General features: G+C 36.1%; 2 protein-coding genes and 1 non-coding gene across 4 annotated transcripts; 1 reads left to right on the top strand and 2 right to left on the bottom strand.

Annotated features, from left to right (window-relative positions):
- The first annotated feature begins 1,202 nt into the window (after positions 1-1,202).
- Positions 1,203-1,278, top strand: LOC121758158. Its single transcript, XR_006041356.1, has one exon. It is a non-coding gene; the product is annotated as a small nucleolar RNA Z107/R87 (small nucleolar RNA).
- Positions 1,279-1,452: 174 nt separating this feature from the next.
- LOC121801134 (growth-regulating factor 6-like) lies at positions 1,453-3,828 on the bottom strand. 2 transcript variants are annotated; one of them, XM_042200593.1, is made up of 4 exons: positions 3,402-3,827; positions 2,261-2,467; positions 2,026-2,200; positions 1,453-1,912 (listed from the first exon to the last, which is right to left on the bottom strand). In XM_042200593.1, the coding sequence occupies exons 1-4, from the start codon at positions 3,601-3,603 to the stop codon at positions 1,675-1,677; spliced, it is 822 nt and encodes a 273-aa protein (XP_042056527.1). In that variant the 5' UTR covers positions 3,604-3,827; the 3' UTR covers positions 1,453-1,674. The 2 variants fall into 2 exon arrangements, with proteins under 2 accessions (XP_042056527.1, XP_042056524.1); XM_042200590.1 differs by having other exon boundaries at positions 2,026-2,467; positions 3,402-3,828.
- An 8,003-nt stretch (positions 3,829-11,831) lies between these two features.
- On the bottom strand, positions 11,832-15,090 carry LOC121754095 (PXMP2/4 family protein 4-like). Its single transcript, XM_042149445.1, has 4 exons — positions 14,649-15,090; positions 13,913-14,141; positions 12,290-12,414; positions 11,832-12,161 (listed from the first exon to the last, which is right to left on the bottom strand). The coding sequence occupies exons 1-4, from the start codon at positions 14,952-14,954 to the stop codon at positions 12,078-12,080; spliced, it is 744 nt and encodes a 247-aa protein (XP_042005379.1). The 5' UTR covers positions 14,955-15,090; the 3' UTR covers positions 11,832-12,077.
- Between the last annotated feature and the right edge of the window lie 4,242 nt (positions 15,091-19,332).

Here is a 19,332-nt window from a genome sequence, read left to right as displayed (position 1 = left end):
AAAAATTTCAATGGAGTTTATGTCTCGCGTAGTTGAAATAAAAAGGCGGAAAGTCAATTTCTGCTATTTCATCACTCATTTATGCTCCCTCCGTCCACGAATATGAGTTTCAGTTCACTTTTACGGGGTAATTACATGTTTCATACAAAATGTTTTACCTTTATTTCAATTTAGTATAAAAAGTATTAAGTTTATATATTTCATACAAAAAGTTTACTTAGTGTTCCAAAATAATACAATTCTGTTATGTCCCTACTAACACCGTTACTTCCAATTACATCATACATACAAAAAGTTTCATCAATGTTTCAAATTTGTACAAAAAGTTGTAAATTAAAACTTTACATTAATTATTTCAAATACAGTTATTTTTATTACTCACAAAAATGAAAAACACAGAGAAAAAAAATCAGCACTTTTCACCATCAAATTAGCGAATAGCATTTTATTGTCGAAGTTTTCTCATGTAACAATGGAGAATACAACTAAAATATATTGAATCTTTTTTGTAAAAAATAAATATTAACTTATTGAGTGTTTGAAGCTCAAATTAGCCATTTTGTAAAGATGAAATATGGACTTATTTTATTTTGTGTTCTATAAAAAAATACAATAAAAAATAGAGTATATTGAGAGACGAAATTTTTTTAAACCACGATCAATTGCTGGAAGAATTGATATTGACTGTTATTTTTTAGAGTGATTAATTGTATTAAATCTCTAATTATTCTTTTATTATGATGATAAGTTGGACCAATTGTAATCTAACTAACAGTATTTAAAATATTTAACGGAATGTATTAATTTAAAACATTAATGTAACTTTTTGTATGAAATATGTAAACTTAATACTATTTGTATTAAATTGAAACAAAGGTAAAACATTTTGTATAAAACATGTAATTACCCCTCACTTTTACCAATAGAGTCACACATTCCTCTAACTCATTCCACTAACTTTTTTCCACCCAATTTTCTTAACATTTCTAAAATTAACGTGACTCCTATAGCAGCGGACAGGGGAGTTATACAACAGTCATATCACAAATTCAATTCATCAGTATTCAGTTTTTGGTGGAGTAATTGATTTACCAGTTATCGCTCATCCTTATTTAAATCCCAATTCGTTTTTTACTATCGATTCTTCCCGAAATTTTTCCGAAGGTTTTCCTATTTTGAATTCATTGAATCTTTTAATTTATTATGGCGATGACGACTCGGAAAATTCAAGCTCAACAGACCGTATTGCAGGTCTCTCTCTCAAGACAATGTGCCATTTTTTAACTAATTTCATTAAAAAAAATTCTTTTATCATGACACATAATTATCTGTTAGAAGTGAATTTACACGTAAATATCTGTCATTCCACATTTTAAAGGTTTAGAAATGTTGAATAGAAATCAGGGGTAATAGATGGGAGCTATTATTAATTGTCATAAAACACCATCAAAGTAGGTGGAAAAGTTATGGTATTTGATGGTCTTAAATTTAGTGAACTTTCATCAAAATATCATTTCAAGATATATGAATGCATTCATGCAACATTACCACTTTACAGACCACCTACATAAATGGAGGCCGAAACTAAACACAAAGAAGAAAACCACATATTTCGATCCCATTTGTGATAGGCGACAAGATTGGAAGTCAAAGATATGACAAAATACTCTCTTCTCAAGAAAATGGGGTCGACGCTATGAGGTTGAGCGCCTTGCATTGACCCGAGCTGTTGCCCGTTGCGTGCAATGCCTCGCCCAACGGCCCACCTCCCCAGCCATTACGTCGTTGGCCTTCTTCACTAGCAACGCCAAGTCCCATTGAGAGCTCAGTCCTCTCTAAGGGGTCGAGCAATGAATAGGCGTGCTGCTTGTCTTTCAAACATGTTTTCCGAGTTTCCTTGTCCATAGGGCATCTGATGATATAAAAAATTAGACAAAGGTCGCAGAAATATATAATCAGTGTCGGATGCAGAAATATGAAATAAACAATTACTTTAAAGAATAATTAATTGGTGAGGGTCCCTACCTATTTCCAGGTCCACCTTCCACAGGCTTTCTTGAACGGTGGCGGCCTCGGTTGACATGGCGCTCGCAGTACTTGTGATCAGCGATCGCGTCCCGTGAGCACCGCCATTTCTTGCCATCTGTCCTCCGACACCTACTTGGCTCGGGATCGGTCTTGGCGGAACCACCCCATCCCACTGTTTCAAACCCAGTTAGTTTAGGAACTAATGAAAGGAAGGAGAGAATGAAGAACTCACGAGCATTTGGTCGTAGGAAGGAGAGGCAAGAGAATCGAGAATGTTCGAGAGCTTTCCTGATTGGATTAAGTAGATAGGAAGGTATGGGAACATTTGCAGTGATGTATTTGTAGATCAATGCTTGGTGTTCTAGCTCCATCCATTGTGAAGTGGTGAAGGGGCAGGGGCAGGGGCCCCTCAACACATGCATACTTGCACACTCATACCCTGTTTAATAGTTAGTATTTCAAAATATGTCAATTCTAAACAATTTTGAAATACATGAGATTTGTACCAAATTTGTGTGAATTCATAAAGATATAATCACTATTGTTGTTTGGTTGTAAGGGCAAGATATAATAGATGGGGGCGGGGCACCAAATATTTATAAGACAAGACCATACAACTAGAACAGCAAAGCATGACCCCACCATATCACCAAACTACAATCCCATAATCACAAGTCTATGCTTCACTTAAATTCATTCTCAACTCTACATAAGTAACTGATGCAAATCACAAACGTTATTTATTACCTTCCTTTTGGAAATTTTATAGATACATGTCATCAATTTTTCTTTTGCCAATATATGTCATCAATTTGTGCACTAGTATTGCAAGAATTGCAAAATTAACTATTGAGTTCTATCTACATAGTTCAACGATATTTCTAAGACACGAGTATAATTAATACTCACTTCATCCGTCCCCTGCTAAATTTCCTATTTTTCATTCAATGTCTCATTCTACTTTTACTATTCATCACTCGCCCTAACTTGTTTTGTCCAAGTAGTAGTATTTAAAAGTAGACTAAATTTTTTTATTAGTCTTTATTTTACATTTTTAAAATTCATGCCGAATCAAAGTGAGACATGACATAAAACGTGAACATAACATGTTATTAAGACATGACACGAGCTGGTCCATTCCATACATAAAAAATCATTGACCTCAACAGAATCACTACCGATAATTTCGTTGATTTGTTACCGGTCTAGTAATTTTCAAAATATTAAGTAAAATGCATACAAGTTAGAACAACATATACATTGGTACCAAATTGCATCATCACCACACACAATTCATTCACATCATTAATTTTCACACACAATTCATGCACACCACATGTTTGAGAAAAGATGAAAGGAAGAAAGGCACAAACCCGATGAGCTCCTCAGAAACGGGAATGCGGCGGAGAAGCCGAGCATTTGCTGAGTCGCACCGCCGCTTCTGTTGCATTCCGGCACGGAAATCCTGGCCAGTTTAGCCGCCGGCAGGTCATGTTCAGCGTCAGTAAATGCAGATCCGGAATTGTTGGAAGCGGAGAGTGAACAGATCAAATTATCCACCAACCGAAAATCCATGAAGAAAAAAAGCGGTGGAGATTATGAAGAGATGAAATGGAGAAGTTGGTCGTTGCAGAAGGAGACAGATTTGGGGAGAAGGATCATTGTGTGTGTGTGTGTGTGTGTGTGTGTGTGTTTCAAGTGCTATGTTTGGCTAGGAATTAGGATAGGAATATAGGTGTAAAGGAGAGAGGATGTTTGAAAGGTTTGGTACAATGCTTTCTAGAAGAGGAATGATACATACATTTGTATGTATGTGCAGAATATATATATATACATGTATAAATTTAATATTAATACTGACATCTCATGAATGGAAGCATAGTGTTTTGTCATAATTGGTTGTTTTTTTCCATTGTTGTAGTTGGTTAGCTATAAGAGTTAATTAGAAGTTATTGTTAGGAGAAAGAAGGCAAGAGGGTAATGTAGTAGAGTTAAAATCAAGATAGATGAAATTGGTAAGTGGGATAGTTTTATTTTATTTTTGGTTTCAACTGTCAATAAGGAAAAACATTAATTTTGGAGTAATTTTTACAGTTTTTTCAATTGTCTCATGATCTCAAGTTTGGGAAAAACTATGTCTTGATATGGTAGACAAAAAATACACCTAGTCAAAATCATATCTTTAATTTTGTAAATTAAAATGATACTACTATCATTTTATACACCTTGTTAATTGCGTCTTCAACTTTAAAATTATGTCTTGATATGGTAGACAAAAAATACACCTAGTCAAAATCATATCTTTAATTTTGTAAATTAAAATGATACTACTATCATTTTATACACCTTGTTAATTGCGTCTTCAACTTTAAAATTATGTCTTGATATGGTAGACAAAAAATACACCTAGTCAAAATCATATCTTTAATTTTGTAAATTAAAATGATACTACTATCATTTTATACACCTTGTTAATTGCGTCTTCAACTTTAAGACTTGTAGCGTGACGTTAATTAATACTCCCTTCATCTTTTAAATACTCCATCCGTCCCATAGAAATAGGTCATTTGGTATTGGCACGGGTTTTAATGTATAATTGATAAAGTAAGAGAGAAAGAGAAAAAAGTAGTTGAAATTGTATAGTGGATAGTGGGCCCATAAATAATAAAGTAAAAGAGAAAAAGTAGTTGAAATTGTGTAGTGGATATAGACTATTTGTATGGGAGGGACGAAAAAGGAAATATGGTCTATTTTTATGGGACGGAGGGAGTATGAAACATTGAAACAACACAATTTTAATGCAAAATTAGTAAAGTAAGAGAGAAATAGAAAGAAAAGTGTGTTAACGGAAAATGGGTCTCACCTCAATAGAGAGAAAGAAGTTTCATAAAAATGAAAGTTTCTATTTTCAGAGGACGGATCAAAAGTAAAGAATTTCTATTTTTATCGGACGGAGGGAGTACTGAGACATGTTGAATACCAAAATTTTCACAAAGTGATAATTGAAAAAAAAATATCAAATTTATTAATAATCATTGTATTTTCATCCTTATATGCTAGTTTTAATTTTCTCATTTTATTTGTCTATTATACTCTATTAGATTGACTGTAAAATTGCTTATTTTTGGGATTTTGTAGATAATGTGCTACTACTACCTTGATATGGACATAACAGTACTGATGGTCCTAGTGTTAGAGACACTATCTTATTTACTTTCATTCTTGTTTTTTATTTTGCATTTTTCTAATCGCCTAATGTTAGGTGTCAAAATATTTAGTAATTATATTTTCAACCATAATTATTCTATAACAATCAATTCACTTTTAAGTTTTAAGAAATGAATAATGTGACCAGCCAAAAAAATAAATTAGAAAATAACGCTAGAAGGAAGGGCTTGAACCTCAAGCTTGTGGTTAACAGCCACACGGTCTAACCAACTGAGCTATTCCAGCTATTTGTAATATAAAAAAAGTAGTATTTATCTGTATATATTTAGTGTATTCGAATAATTTCACATTCTATACATAGTAACCAAGTCTAAAGAATAAATACTGTGTACTTTGAGATGCAACTTTATTTCTATTTTTTGAGAGTGATACTTTGAGATGTGTCTGACTAGACAAATTCAATAGTCAACATCATAATAATTAATAATATTGGTGAACTAATTATTAAACTTCAGATGCATCTTTATTTCTATTTTTTGAGATATGTAGCTTATTGGAGTAATTAGTATCTCTAGAGAAATTCAATAGTCAACATCATAATAATTTCCAATGTTGATGAACTAATTAGTACATTCGTTTGTATAAATATAATTAGATGCAAATTTCACACACACAAACACAGTAAGTGTGTGAAGGGAGTTGGCTTCCCCATTGCCGACAGAGGTTATTGGATTTCTTTGCCCCATTCCTAATTATTTCTACTTTTAATTATGTACCCATTCTTCTCATCTTATTATTTTATTTCTTTATGGGGGAAAAGCTACCTGATCATAATACCAGCTACAATTAATTTAGAGTGATATATTGAATAAAATAATAAATTTGAGTTAGGGTAGTAATTTTCAGCATATTCTTATTAATTTAGTGAGATAATAGTTTATGATCACTCATAATTAATATGACTAAATAAAACTATTCGAAGAGAAAATGTATAAGGTTTTAGTATTGGCAGCAATCTATGAGGAATATCAATGCTTAATGGAAAAAATTGAGACTTAAATATAACTTTTTCAAGTGTTAACTTTATGGGCGAATTTTAAAATTATTCGAAACGTAAATGATTATAATATGATCATAAGAAAATTGAAAAAAAAATATAGGGATGGATTTGGTGGAGGCAAGATCACAACGTGTGGGCAAAAATGAATGAAGAAATTATTCGGTTAGGTAAGTAATAATATTGCCCTATCAACTTTCTAACTTTAAAAGGACATTCCAATTAATTAGAGATCCTTCAAAATATATTGACCGACACATACCAAATAATTGAGTCTTCACGGGAACTACAAGACTATAATTATTGTAGTAGTGCATGATTGTTATATATGTGAAGGAAAATTGCCATCAAAAGATTGAGCATTTTTGCAAGGCAATAATATTAGATAAATCATGAATAATAACAATATAATTGTTATTATATTGTCTACCATAACAATATAATTGTCGAAAAAACTGTGCGGTACATTGGAGTAATATTTTAGAGTAAAGTATTATTTTGGTCTTAAACATATGGTTGATTTATGATTTTGGTTCAAAACATTCACTTTTTGAAAATCGAGTCCAAAACATACGAAAACGTTCTCGAATATGCCCCTTTTCAACGGTTTCCGTCAATTTTGACGGTCAACCGTCATTTAGCCCAATTTTGACCCGATTAGCTGAATTTAATTACTGTAGCTAATTTAATTTTTTTATTTTCAGATTTTACATTTTAAATGTTAAATGAAAATTCTGAAAATTGGGTAATATAATCGCTTTTTTCAACTCTTCATTTCATTCAAATTTTCCCCCCATTTCTCCCACTCCTTCTTCTTCCCCCCTCCCCCCCAGAACCCTAATTTTTTTTCTCCATCTCTGCAACAACCAAACACCTTCGAACATGGGGCGTTCGATGTGCAGCCGGGACTCCATCGACAGCGTTCGTGACTTTGGAGACCTCCAATTTAGCTACGCTTTCTGCTACTGTAAGAAGACAGCGGCGCTCCGTATTGTCACCGGCCAAGGCAAACCTTCGCGGGGGAAGCCTTACTTTGTAACTGAGATGAAGGAATACAGTTTCTTCAAGTGGTGCAAGCCAAATCGTGATGTCGAAGCACGAGCATGTTCTTCGTCAACCTCATTTGGTGGTGCCGATTTTGAGGATTTGGCATTGAATTTAACCGAAATTAAGGATAAAATTCAGAAATTAGTGAATGTTTCAAACACTATTTGATGAAGTGTTTGAAAATCCTAATTTTTTGTTCCTATTTGAATTTTGAAGTGAATCCTTCTTATTCTCCTTAGAAAAATTGGCAGAAATCAAACTGATTCAATAATTAGAGAACCCTAACACACAAGACAAAGTCGTCATTTACTTCCAGTTGGTCCTGAACATTTAACCAACACTCATTGCAGACTTACAAGCAAAAAAATTTTGGAGTTGATGTTGGTTTCATACATTATTTGATTGCTTCTTCGTATGTGATTGTTTCTTCGTCGACTATATCAATAAACTGACATCAAATTGAACCAATAAATGAACAACAAAATACAATACAAAATGGTCCTTCATATTCATTTTCTACTTCGAATTGGTCTTGAACATTTACACGATCAAAAAGATATTGTCATAAGGTACTGCATCTATCGTAACACCAACAAAGCTCAAAAACAACCACAGTTAGTGTCGAATTACATCCACAAAAAAATATTGTCATAAGGCACTGCATCAACCTTAACACCATCAACACCCAAAAACCATACTGCATCCGCCTTGCTTCTTCTTCGTCGTGAGAGCTAGGGTTAGAGCCCGCAAATCCCGATGCCGCCGACGGCCATTGTTCGTTGCATTGTGTGTTTTGCTTCGACGAATCAGCCGACGGACCATCTTCGGTGTCAGGCGGATAGCTTTGGACTTCCTCTTCCTCGCATATGCTTTTTTCACATCGACAAGACCGTCGCTGGAAAGGGAGTTAGAGTAGGGACTTCCAACTCATGAAAACCAACAATAATCGGTCGGAATCGGGCTGTTCTTGGTCGGAATCCTAAACTAGGGTTCTTGTTCTTAGGAGAGTGACGAGAGAGAAGATAGAAAAGAGAGAGAGTGACGGTTCATGTTCACTTAGTAATATTTTAGGTGAGTTTTGGAAGATTGACTTTTCATATTCAAAATATTAAAAATTGAATTATTTAGTAAAATAATTAACATAATATTAAGCTACTAATAATCTCATATTAAGTCTAATCGGGTCAAAATTGGGCTATATGACGTTTGACGGTCAAAGTTGACGGAAACAGTCAAAAAATGACCTATTCGAGAATGTTTTCGTATGTTTTGGACTCGATTTTCAAAAAGTGAATGTTTTAGACCAAAATCATAAATCGGCCATATGTTTAGGACCAAAATAGTACTATACTCAATATTTTATTCTCAATAATGAAATGATGGATACTACTCCTTCGTCCCACAATAAGAGTCACATTTGTTGTGAGCACAAATTTTAAGTAAGGTAAAAAATAGTGACTTGGCAAAAATTAGTGAAATATGTGGTTCATTTTTTTATATTGATTTTATAATAGAATTTGAGTGAAGTGAGTTAGTGAAATGTAGGACCTACTTACCATTTATGATAAAAGTAAAATATGACTCTTATTATGGTATAGACCGAAATAGCAAAATATAACTCTTTTTGTGGGAATGAGGGAGTAATACTTAAAACAGTGTGACATTTGGTAAACACACCAATAGGACAAAATTCGCATTTGCCCTATAAAAAGTAATTTAAAATTAAATGGCTAAAACGGCGACCGATACAGCCCCTGGAGTAGCTCGACTACCCAACCTTGTCAGTTGGCTCAATACTGACGCATCGCTAGAGGGAGGATTTGGACATGCTTTTGGTGGTGGTCTCATCCGTAATTCTGCAGAAACTTGGAGGTATGGTTTTGTTGCTAATATTGGAGTCTGTTCCATTTTTACTTCCGAAATTTGGTGCTTGTTTCATGGGCTAGAATTGGCAAAAAAATATGGGTATTCGAAAGCTGGAGGTAGAAAGTGATAGTTTCATTGGTGTGTCCATGATTGTGGGGAAGTTTGAAGTGAGCATCAATTGCAGATCTATAGTACGGAGAGTGCGAAGTTTGTTACATGAATTTGACTTAGTGTTACTCCATCACGTGCATATGGAAGGGAATTTCTCTAATGAGTTAGTATTTTCATTGATGCATTATAGATAAGGTATTTCTACATTGATTAGTTTATTTTGTAACTGGAATTTGCCAGCTATTTTTAACAAAAAATAAATAAAACATGAACATTTAGATAGATTTTAGAGTGAACTTTAAATTACATGTCCCGGAGAATGGGTATTGCATCTTTTAGTCCTTGAACTCAAAAGAATATCGTCATAGGTCTGACATATCATTAAACATATTTCAATTCGTTTTCAATCTTTCTTTTCCATTTTTCCCATAAACTGAGCATTTTCTAAATTCAAATCTAAAGTTTAAAGATTACTCGCACTAATTTTTTATAAATTTATCACTTGCATTTATTTATATATTTTTAGATGTATATTCATTTCATTGAATTATTATTAATATTGTCTCTTATTATTATATAAAATCATGTACTACCTGATATTAACTAAAAATATATACCAGTAATATTTTTTTTAAAAAATGCAATGTGTAGTATTATTTATTATCTGCACATTATATTGTTTTATATGTTCAAAAAATAGGAGTACGTGCTAGATTTGAATTCAGAAAATACAAATGAATTTAGATTAATTATGTTCTTAAAGCTTTGGGGGAAAAATAGGAAAGAAAAAGTTGAAAATGATCTAAATGTGATTAATGATTTTACAAAGATATTGTGATGATAATTTTTCAAATTGCGGAACCTAAAAGGTGAAATCCATTTCACAGATACCTAATTCAAAGTTTACTCTATATTTTTTAACATAAAAATTTAGAATATTTCTTATTATGAACTCTTATTTTTTGGTGCGCTTATCAAAAAAATTAATGAATATATAAGCATATCAAATATAAATTGGATGGCTAATTTAATTATAATCTTTTGTAGTTATTCATTTTATCAAGCCGTGAGAATACATAGTTGCATTTAGAGCCAAATTCATTAGATTATTAATCGACCCTATATGGGCCAAGGATTTTTTGAGTGCGAGCTAATTTTATTGAAATTTTATTGGGATACTGACATATCTAATTGTATTTATATAGTACTAGTGTTTAGCATTTTCCTATACAAATAGTATATAACTTAACAAAAATTCCATTATTCATGTAATAATAAAGTGCAGCGCCGCCTAATTAGTTGATGAGCAATGAATAAATACCTGTATTTATTGTGTCCCACAGTTTTTAAATTTAATAATTCTAATAAAATTAAAGCATTCATGTCTTGCTTCAAGGGAACCAAAAATATCACATTATATTTATGCACCATGGTACTATCGCTATATTCGCCCAATATTAATATATTTGGTGAAAGTAGGTATATTTAGATTAGTTATCCTTTTTTTAAAAATGATGGCATGCCATGTTTTTTAAATATTTGTGAATTGGCTAAAGATTAGTTTTATACGGTCCGATTCTCTATCATGATCCATGAAAGAATCAACAAAGAATGCTAGAAAGAAGTTACATAACACTCAACTATGTTATGTTCATTACATTAAATAAAATAAATTTAACTAAGGTACACAAAATCTTGGAGACAATTAAATAAAATAAATAGAACTAAGATCACAAAATCTTGGAGTTAAAAGTGTAATAAATTGTGGGCACAAAATTCAGTCAAAACTGGTAGGTAGCCTTCAGGGTAGTAATAATTTTTTCACCTACAAATATTTGATAATAAATTTAGACACGCTATATGAGATCCTTACCTTAGTCATCTATAAATGTTAGATCTTAGTTACTCATATATTCACATGTGGGAATTGAGTAATAAATTTAAAATAACTACTCCCTTCGTCCAGTAATAATCGACTCATTTTATCATCATTTTTATTCATCTCTCAACAAATATATCATTTATTTTTTACTACTTTTAATAATAGACTTTACATTCCACAAACTTTATTTCACTTATATTTTACTATTATAAAACTAAGTAAATAAAAGTAAGACCCACTTTACACTATTTTTTTTATTCACTTTTCATTTCATTTTTTTAAAATTCATGTCTAGTCAAATTAGGCCTTGTATTGGTGGACATATTGAGTATCAAGTACTCCCTCCGTCCAAACTAAGATGACACATTTCTTAGTCAGCACATTTTTATAAGTTGTTGGTTAATGTGGTTAATTGGAGAAAAAAAGAGTGGGTATAAGTATTAAATGAAAAGATAAAGAGAGTTGAATAATTTAATTGGAGAAAGAAAAAAGTAGTTGAATGTATAAATTGGAAAGCGAAAATTACCAAAAATAAAAATGTGTTATCTTGGTTAAGACAAACCAAAAAAAGGAAAGTATGACATTTTAGTTGGGACGGACAGAGTATTTGTTTTGTGGTTGCCTTCCTTTTTCTTATTCAAAATATGTTAATCTTCAATTAATACCAGAATATGCAATAGCTATGGTAGATACCTAGCAAAAATCTTTATCCAAATCCCATCATAATCTCATGGTTTAGTTTCCAATTATCTAATCCAAACACAAATAGGGAGAGGATATAAGGATTTAGGGACATATCAAGAGACAATACAGATTAATTACAACCACTATTTGTGCCTCTTGCTTGAATGATGGAAGTGACGATCTCAACTTCTTTGTAAAATTGAAAGGAGAGTAGCCCTTCTCCAACAATTCAAGTTATGTTGGAATAGCTTTCTCTAAGCTCGCCATGTACGTCAAATATATGCTCCACAAGAACGCGCATGAACTATTCATTAAGGGCTGCACAAATCAGATGAAAAAGTGTCTTAGAGTTTCCCAATACGCGGGGAAGAAAATGTGAGATGTATCCTCCACGCCATGTACACGTATCAGAGAATTAACAACCATTTTAAGGAAAAGAGGAGTACCTGTAGATGGACAGGGACGACTCTGTATGTCAAGAAGTCACACAGAGGCCAGTACATAAGACCGTTTAGCAAAGTTGGAATCAGGTCTCGCTTCAATCTCGCAGCAATCTCATTCCCGTTTTCTCCTAAACATGAAAAACCAGTCATAACTCTCAAACATGCTAATTTAGTACACAGAGAAAGTGAGCGAGCAACAACTCAAAAGCCAACACAAAGATTCTCGAGAACAAGGATCCCTGTGAATATGACAAAGTACATGTTCAAAATGTAAAGAATCGCATTTGGAAAGATCGACTTAAAGTGTACATAAAATAAATCCATAACAACAGTCCAATGAGGTTGATAGGGTGAGTTCATTCTATGATAGATCTGAAACCTGCCACTAATATTTTAATTTACCTTTTAAGTTATCTCATGGATATGAATCCACTCAACACAGCACATTGAACTTTTTTCCATTATCTGTTGCACAAAGAAAAAAAAGATTGCATGTGGACTGAAGGATTTAGATGACAGGCTTGAAATCCATTATTGGGATTTCATTAGGTAGCTTGAATGTTCATCCTACAATAACGTTGAGTCCATTTAAGCCTCAGCTAAAAAGATCTTTGAGTGATGGATTCAGCTTAAGGTTTCAATCACTACAAAAGTAAAAAACTAAGCTAGCGAATAAACCTAGGAAGATTTTAGACTGCATAACCAGCATATGCATCAGTGTTCTGTTCTTCAACTGGAGTCACCAAACAAAGGCAATCAAACATCAATAAACCCATTATCCAACTAGGTTATGGCATTTAACTGAAATAAGCATACAAGTATGACTGCTGCATTTAACTCTATTTTCCTGGGCCATAGCACAAAACCTTAGAACATCAAGAAAGCTATCGTGTAAAGCAAAAAGAGGCTAAAAATTTCCAAATGAAGGAGTCTCAAATCTATATATGGTTTGGACTTTGAATAATTTTTTTTATCTGGCAAGCGAGATGTTAAGATGTTTGCTTATAAACATATGTTATGGCACCATGAAGAAGGGAAAAAATGCCAAGATCTTTGCTCCATCACCTACTTCAAGTTTCCAATTCTTGTTTTGTGATCAATATTACCTGACATTCTTTCTTCATTCTCTTTTCCTTCCGATGTCATGTGATGTGTTAATATCAAAACTTGATAAACTTCCAAATTTTTCTAATTTTTGTACCTCGCTAAGGAGAAACCATCAAGTATGGCTCGTCATAGAAACATTAATATAACTGTGTGAGGAATTAAGAAGTTGAGGACACTATCTCAACTGATAGTGATGTTATCAAAATGTGACACTAACTTCAAATATTGATGATTTTGGATAACAACTTTATGGGAAAATAGCATGGTAACATTAGAGTTAGAGAATTATCAGTATATTTCAGTGTCTACTCTTAGATGAAGATTGTATGATATGTGCATGTCTATACACAACAGCTTCTTAGGAATTAGCATTTGATTACTCAGATATGTATTCCCAAACTCTAACCTCATCAAAGCACTATCATACAATCTTCATCTAAGAGTTCAATAACCATAATTTCAAGCTGCAGTTATTGAAGCAAGAGGGTCACAATTCGAAGCATAGAAAGAACAGTGTACCTTGAGCAGCTGCATTATAAGAAAAGAAAATGCCATTGATCACCGGCGCATAAACAAGCTGTCCCATTGCCATTTTCTTCAATGTAGATATCAGATCACGGTTTGGCAATACTCTCGCAACAAAGTTAAACCAATAATGCTGTGACGGACCTAGCATAAACAGCCCGAACCCAGCAATTCTCAGTGTCCTTATTGGATCCCAAGTACCATTGGGATCCATTGTAAATAGCTGATCAATTTCAAAATAAGTAGTTATATAACATAACTCTTACTTATATAACCAACAAAAAATGGCAAGCCATCAATTACCAATGTATGATAGGATATGGTAAAGGTAATATTTCAGACATTCTTGTAAATTTGGAGCTGCAAGAAACATCATTTATATCCCACGAAACAAAATTAGTCCTTCAATCAAGATATTGACATATTTAGTTGTCGAGCTAAAATGTGTAAAATTTAGCTATATACCTTTTAAAACACACATAGCTAAAGTAAATAGTTCTATCACCACAACTGTTCATTTCAATTGATCCAAAATTAGGGATTTGATTCATTGATTGACTGGATTTACAGTTCCCCTCTCAGACTTAACCAAAAAACCTAGCGATTGTGTTCATATCATATACACCAATTCCAAAAGCAAGACTTTAACCAATCAAATTCAAAAAACCTCAACGAAATTAAATGAATTACGTTAACTCAAATTTGTAAAATCGAAGGTGAATATAATTGCCTGTGAAGTAGTGTCAGCCGCCGCATAAATAAGGCCGGAAGAAAGACTCTTGGTCAAAATCGGACGCGACTCCAACATCCCCAAATACCAGCCTAGCAATCCCATACGAGAACCCGAGGATTTGGATGAGCAAAAGCGGCGGAATGTCGACAGGGAAGGGGAAATGCGATTCGGAGGTGAGGGTTTATTGGTGAAGTGGTGGAGGCGGCGGAATGGAGCGTACGCTCTGCATTGCTGGTTGTACGTTGCAGCAAAACGGCGGCGGAGGGCAGTGCCGGCGAAATCGTTAGCGAAGTGAAATCTCATGGTTGGTTAATGATTTGGTGCAGGTGCGGAGAAAGAGGAATGGTGGGAGAGTGGGATTATCAGTCGAATAGGCTGCAAGAATTTAGGTTGGCGGTTGCAACAGAACAAATTATTTTTGCCTTTTTGGTGAAGACGACTCCTTCGTAATTTACATTTTTTTTATTTGCGGGCATATTCCGAAAATTTTGCAAAGATTATGTAAAATTATTATCAACTAACATGTATTAAAACATGAAAACTAGTTATTATTATATTAAAACAAAATATTTTTTATCTACTCAAACTAATAATTCATGTTTAAAATTATATTCTAGTGAGAAGGTATTAATGTGATAATATATTTATCATCTACTAAATTTAATCATTATTTGTATAATATAGGTACATTATGTAAATATAAGTAGTTATACCTAAGTCCTAAGGTTTATAATAAATTATTTACTATATAGTACTATATTTTTATCAAAACTAACTATTAATTCATGTTTATTTATATACTTTGCCATATAATTTTTTTGAATTAATATGAATTATCTATTTTTATATCTAAAATATTAAAAATTTTATCCACAATAACTTGTAATTTGTATATTTAATTGATAAAAAAATAAATAGATTTTATTATTTACTAATTTTTCAATATTTTTTATATTTATATATTTAATGTATTTTGTTATATATAGAGTTTATTTTATCATTCATTAAATTGAATATATTTTATATATTATATATATAATTTGTAACAGTAAAACGGTTCGACCAGTGGTTCACCCGGTTGGACCAAGTGAACCGTGAACCAGTAGCTTCTCCGGTTCACTCACCGGTCCAGTTTTTAAAACATTGCCACTAACCTTTTTTCCAATCATATTTTATTATAAAACTAATATAAAAAAACATGACCCACGTTCCACCATCTTTTTTCACCAACTTTACTTTACATTTCTTAAAACTCGTTCCGAACTCAACTGGGACTTCTAAAGTGGGACGGAGGGAGTAGTATTAGTACTATCACATTGTGCTTGTTAACACGATAAATACAATACTACAATATAACAATACACTAACCCTACTTCAATAATTATTCTCTCTCTTAATTTATAGTATACACTAAGGGTGTCCACTATGGGAGCGGCTCGGCGGTCGCCGAAGAGGGGTGTGGGGCGAGGCGGGAGGCGCGGCGGTCATAGTGGCTGGGGTGGCCGCCGCGCCTGAGGACGGGGGAGGGGGGCGGAAACGGCTTCGCCGCGTGCGGGGCGAGGACGCGGCTGGTGGGGGTGAGGCGCGCCTATAGGCGCGGCGGTCATAGTGACCGCAGCTTCCGGCGCGGCGGTTTGGGCGTGCAAAATTTTTTATTTTTTATTTTTCCTTTTTCCTCTATAAATACAACCATTCCCCACTTATTTTTACCATTTCCACAACAATCATTCAACATCTCAGCTCTCTAAAAAATGCACCGAGGAGACGACGAATCACCCGACTCTCAGGAATCGGGATATGGCAGCAATCCGTCAAACCAGTCGGCTAATCCTTTCCATGCAGCTGGATTTGGCGGATATGCAGGTCAGGGGTCGGGATTTGGCGGATATGCGACTCCGTCCCAAACATGGAATTGGAATCAATCTCCCCCACCGTGGGCATCGAGTCCACCCATTCATCCATCTCAGTCGTGGAGGTCTTCTCCAACTCCCCCATCTTTACAGCGGAATCTGAGTCGTTCCGCTTTTGGAGATTACAGACCCACCTTCGACACGCTTCACCAGACGCGACCGGGTTCCCCTTTCCAGGCCAGCCAATCTCCCATCACCGAAGCAGATCACGATGCATTTGAAACTATGATGGGCCTGCTGAGTTCCGGCATCCCAGAGACACCGGCAGCACGGGTGGAAACGCCCGTTCCGACCCGAGCAGGTAGCGGCAGTTCAAGGGGTGGAGGCCGTAGGGGAGGTGGCGGCAGTCGGGGCTCCGGCCATGGCGGTGGTCGCACGGCGAGTGGCGAGGGCAGTGGCACTGGCGGTAGCGGTGGATCTGGTTCTGGGTCCACCAGGGGGAAGCTATACACCAAGGACGAGAGCGTTGCCGTGGCGAAGGCTTGGGATGCAATCACTTCGGACCCAGTGGTTGGCAACGATCAGCACGAGGGGAGCTTTTGGAGGCGCGTAACTGATGCATACGAGGAGCTCAAACCCGAAGGCGCCGAGAGTCGCGACCCCGAACAGATACGGAAAAAGTGGAGTAGGATTCTCCGGGCTACTAAGCGGTTCGCGTCGATATACGAGAACAACCTTCGTCACGCTGAGAGTGGCCGCAGCGCAGCTGATGTTAAGGTCCTGTCTGAGGGCCAATTCCACACGGAGGGCTGGCCGAAGTTCCAGTCGTGGGAGGAGTATCTTGCTCTCGCGGATTGCCCGAAATTCCGGTCGATCGTGGCGCTCGAGACAGGAGGAGCGCCTGGGCCAAAGCGCACAAGGCAAAACATTACCGGCGACTACAGCAGTGGAAGCGGCTCGCACGAGTTCGAGCAGTCCAACGAACAAGTCGAAGAGCCAGCCGCCACTCACACTAGGCGCCGACGGCCCATGGGACAACAGGCCTCTATCCGCAGTGCACGAGGGGGTAGAGGTGCCTCCCGCCTCTCGGCAGGCGCGTCCGAGGCGCATTTCCCCCAGTCCGGATCAGTCCGACCGTCCAATGTGCAACCCTATGTGCAACCCCACGAGGTATTGGCCAATACCATAGACGTGACGTTGATGCAACAACTGCAAGACGCACTGCGGTCGTACGCAGGGGAAACTGACCCGTACGTCAGGAACGCCTACAAGAGGCTCATCAATCGGCTTGAGACTCGACTGGGGTTGGTTGATAATGCGCCTAGGGATACCGCGGCCGGCAGCAGCGAGAGAGGAGGAGGAGAAGACGAAGAAGAGGAAGACGAGGAAGCCGACTCCGACACCGAGTAGACGGTGGCGGAGTTTTGTAGTTGTATTTTATTTTAATTATTCGTTGTATAATTTTACCACCTTCCAATACAACGAATATTCGGCCCTAATTACCTCGTTTTCTATTTATTTTACACTGCAATTATTTAAATTACACTTCATTAAAATAAAAAATATTTTAAAATGAAAATTGATTATAAAATTTGGGGGCTATTGGAGGTGTCCACTATAGTGGCGGAAATAGAATTTTGGGGCTATGGACAAAAATCCGGGGCTATGGACAAAAAACTGGGGCGGGGCTATTGGGCGTGTCCACCTTATAGTGGACACCCTAAGAGTGTCCACTATGGGAGCGGCTCGGCGGTCGCCGAAGAGGGGTGTGGGGCGAGGCGGGAGGCGCGGCGGTCATAGTGGCTGGGGTGGCCGCCGCGCCTGAGGACGGGGGAGGGGGGCGGAAACGGCTTCGCCGCGTGCGGGGCGAGGACGCGGCTGGTGGGGGTGAGGCGCGCCTATAGGCGCGGCGGTCATAGTGACCGCAGCTTCCGGCGCGGCGGTCGACGCATGCAAAATTTTTTATTTTTAAAATGAAAATTGATTATAAAATTTGGGGGCTATTGGAGGTGTCCACTATAGTGGCGGAAATAGAATTTTGAGGCTATGGACAAAAATCCGGGGCTATGGACAAAAAACTGGGGCGGGGCTATTGGGCGTGTCCACCTTATAGTGGACACCCTAACCCTACTTCAATAATTATTCTCTCTCTTAATTTAAAGTTATACTATCTCCAAAGTCTTCAATAATTATTCTCTCTCTTAATTTAAAGTTATACTATCTCCAATGTCTTTTACTCCTTTTTTAAAGAAACCGAGAGATTATTGTTCAAGATTCTTGTAAGCATAAAAATACTTCTAGAGAGACCGGGGGTTAAGAGCATATGCAACGGTGAGCAGGACGACGTTCGTCCGTCCGTACCAGCGGCACGGAGATGCTGTCCGCCGCTGGCACGGCGCTGCTCGATGCATCGAGCACGTCTGTGCCAGCGAGCAGGTGACGTGGCCGGCGTTGATTAGGCAACGACATAGCCGTTGCATTTGAATATATTTTTTAAAAAAATCAGTTTTTAATTAAAAAACCGATTAAAAATAAAAAAAAAATTATTTTCCCACTTCCCAAAAAAATATATCCGTTTTCTACCCACTTTCATTTTTTTCCCCAAAAAAACACATTTTCATCTATAAATACCCTCATTTTCACACCAAAAAATTCACACCACACTCATTTCCATTCTCATCTACATTCTCTCATCTCCATTCTCAATCTTTCTTCCACTCCTACAATATAACAATGTCCGGCGACGGCGATCACCCCCCGGGCTCCCACGGTTGGAACCCCGATTTGTTCGGTTCACAACCGTTTCCTAGTACGGAAATGGAATTTTCGGC

The sequence above is a fragment of the Salvia splendens genome, chromosome 1, assembly GCF_004379255.2.
Source record: "Salvia splendens isolate huo1 chromosome 1, SspV2, whole genome shotgun sequence".
In the NCBI taxonomy this organism is placed as follows: domain Eukaryota; kingdom Viridiplantae; phylum Streptophyta; class Magnoliopsida; order Lamiales; family Lamiaceae; genus Salvia; species Salvia splendens.
Note: the sequence above shows the minus strand (reverse complement) of the source record. Positions and strands in the feature narration are given on the sequence as shown.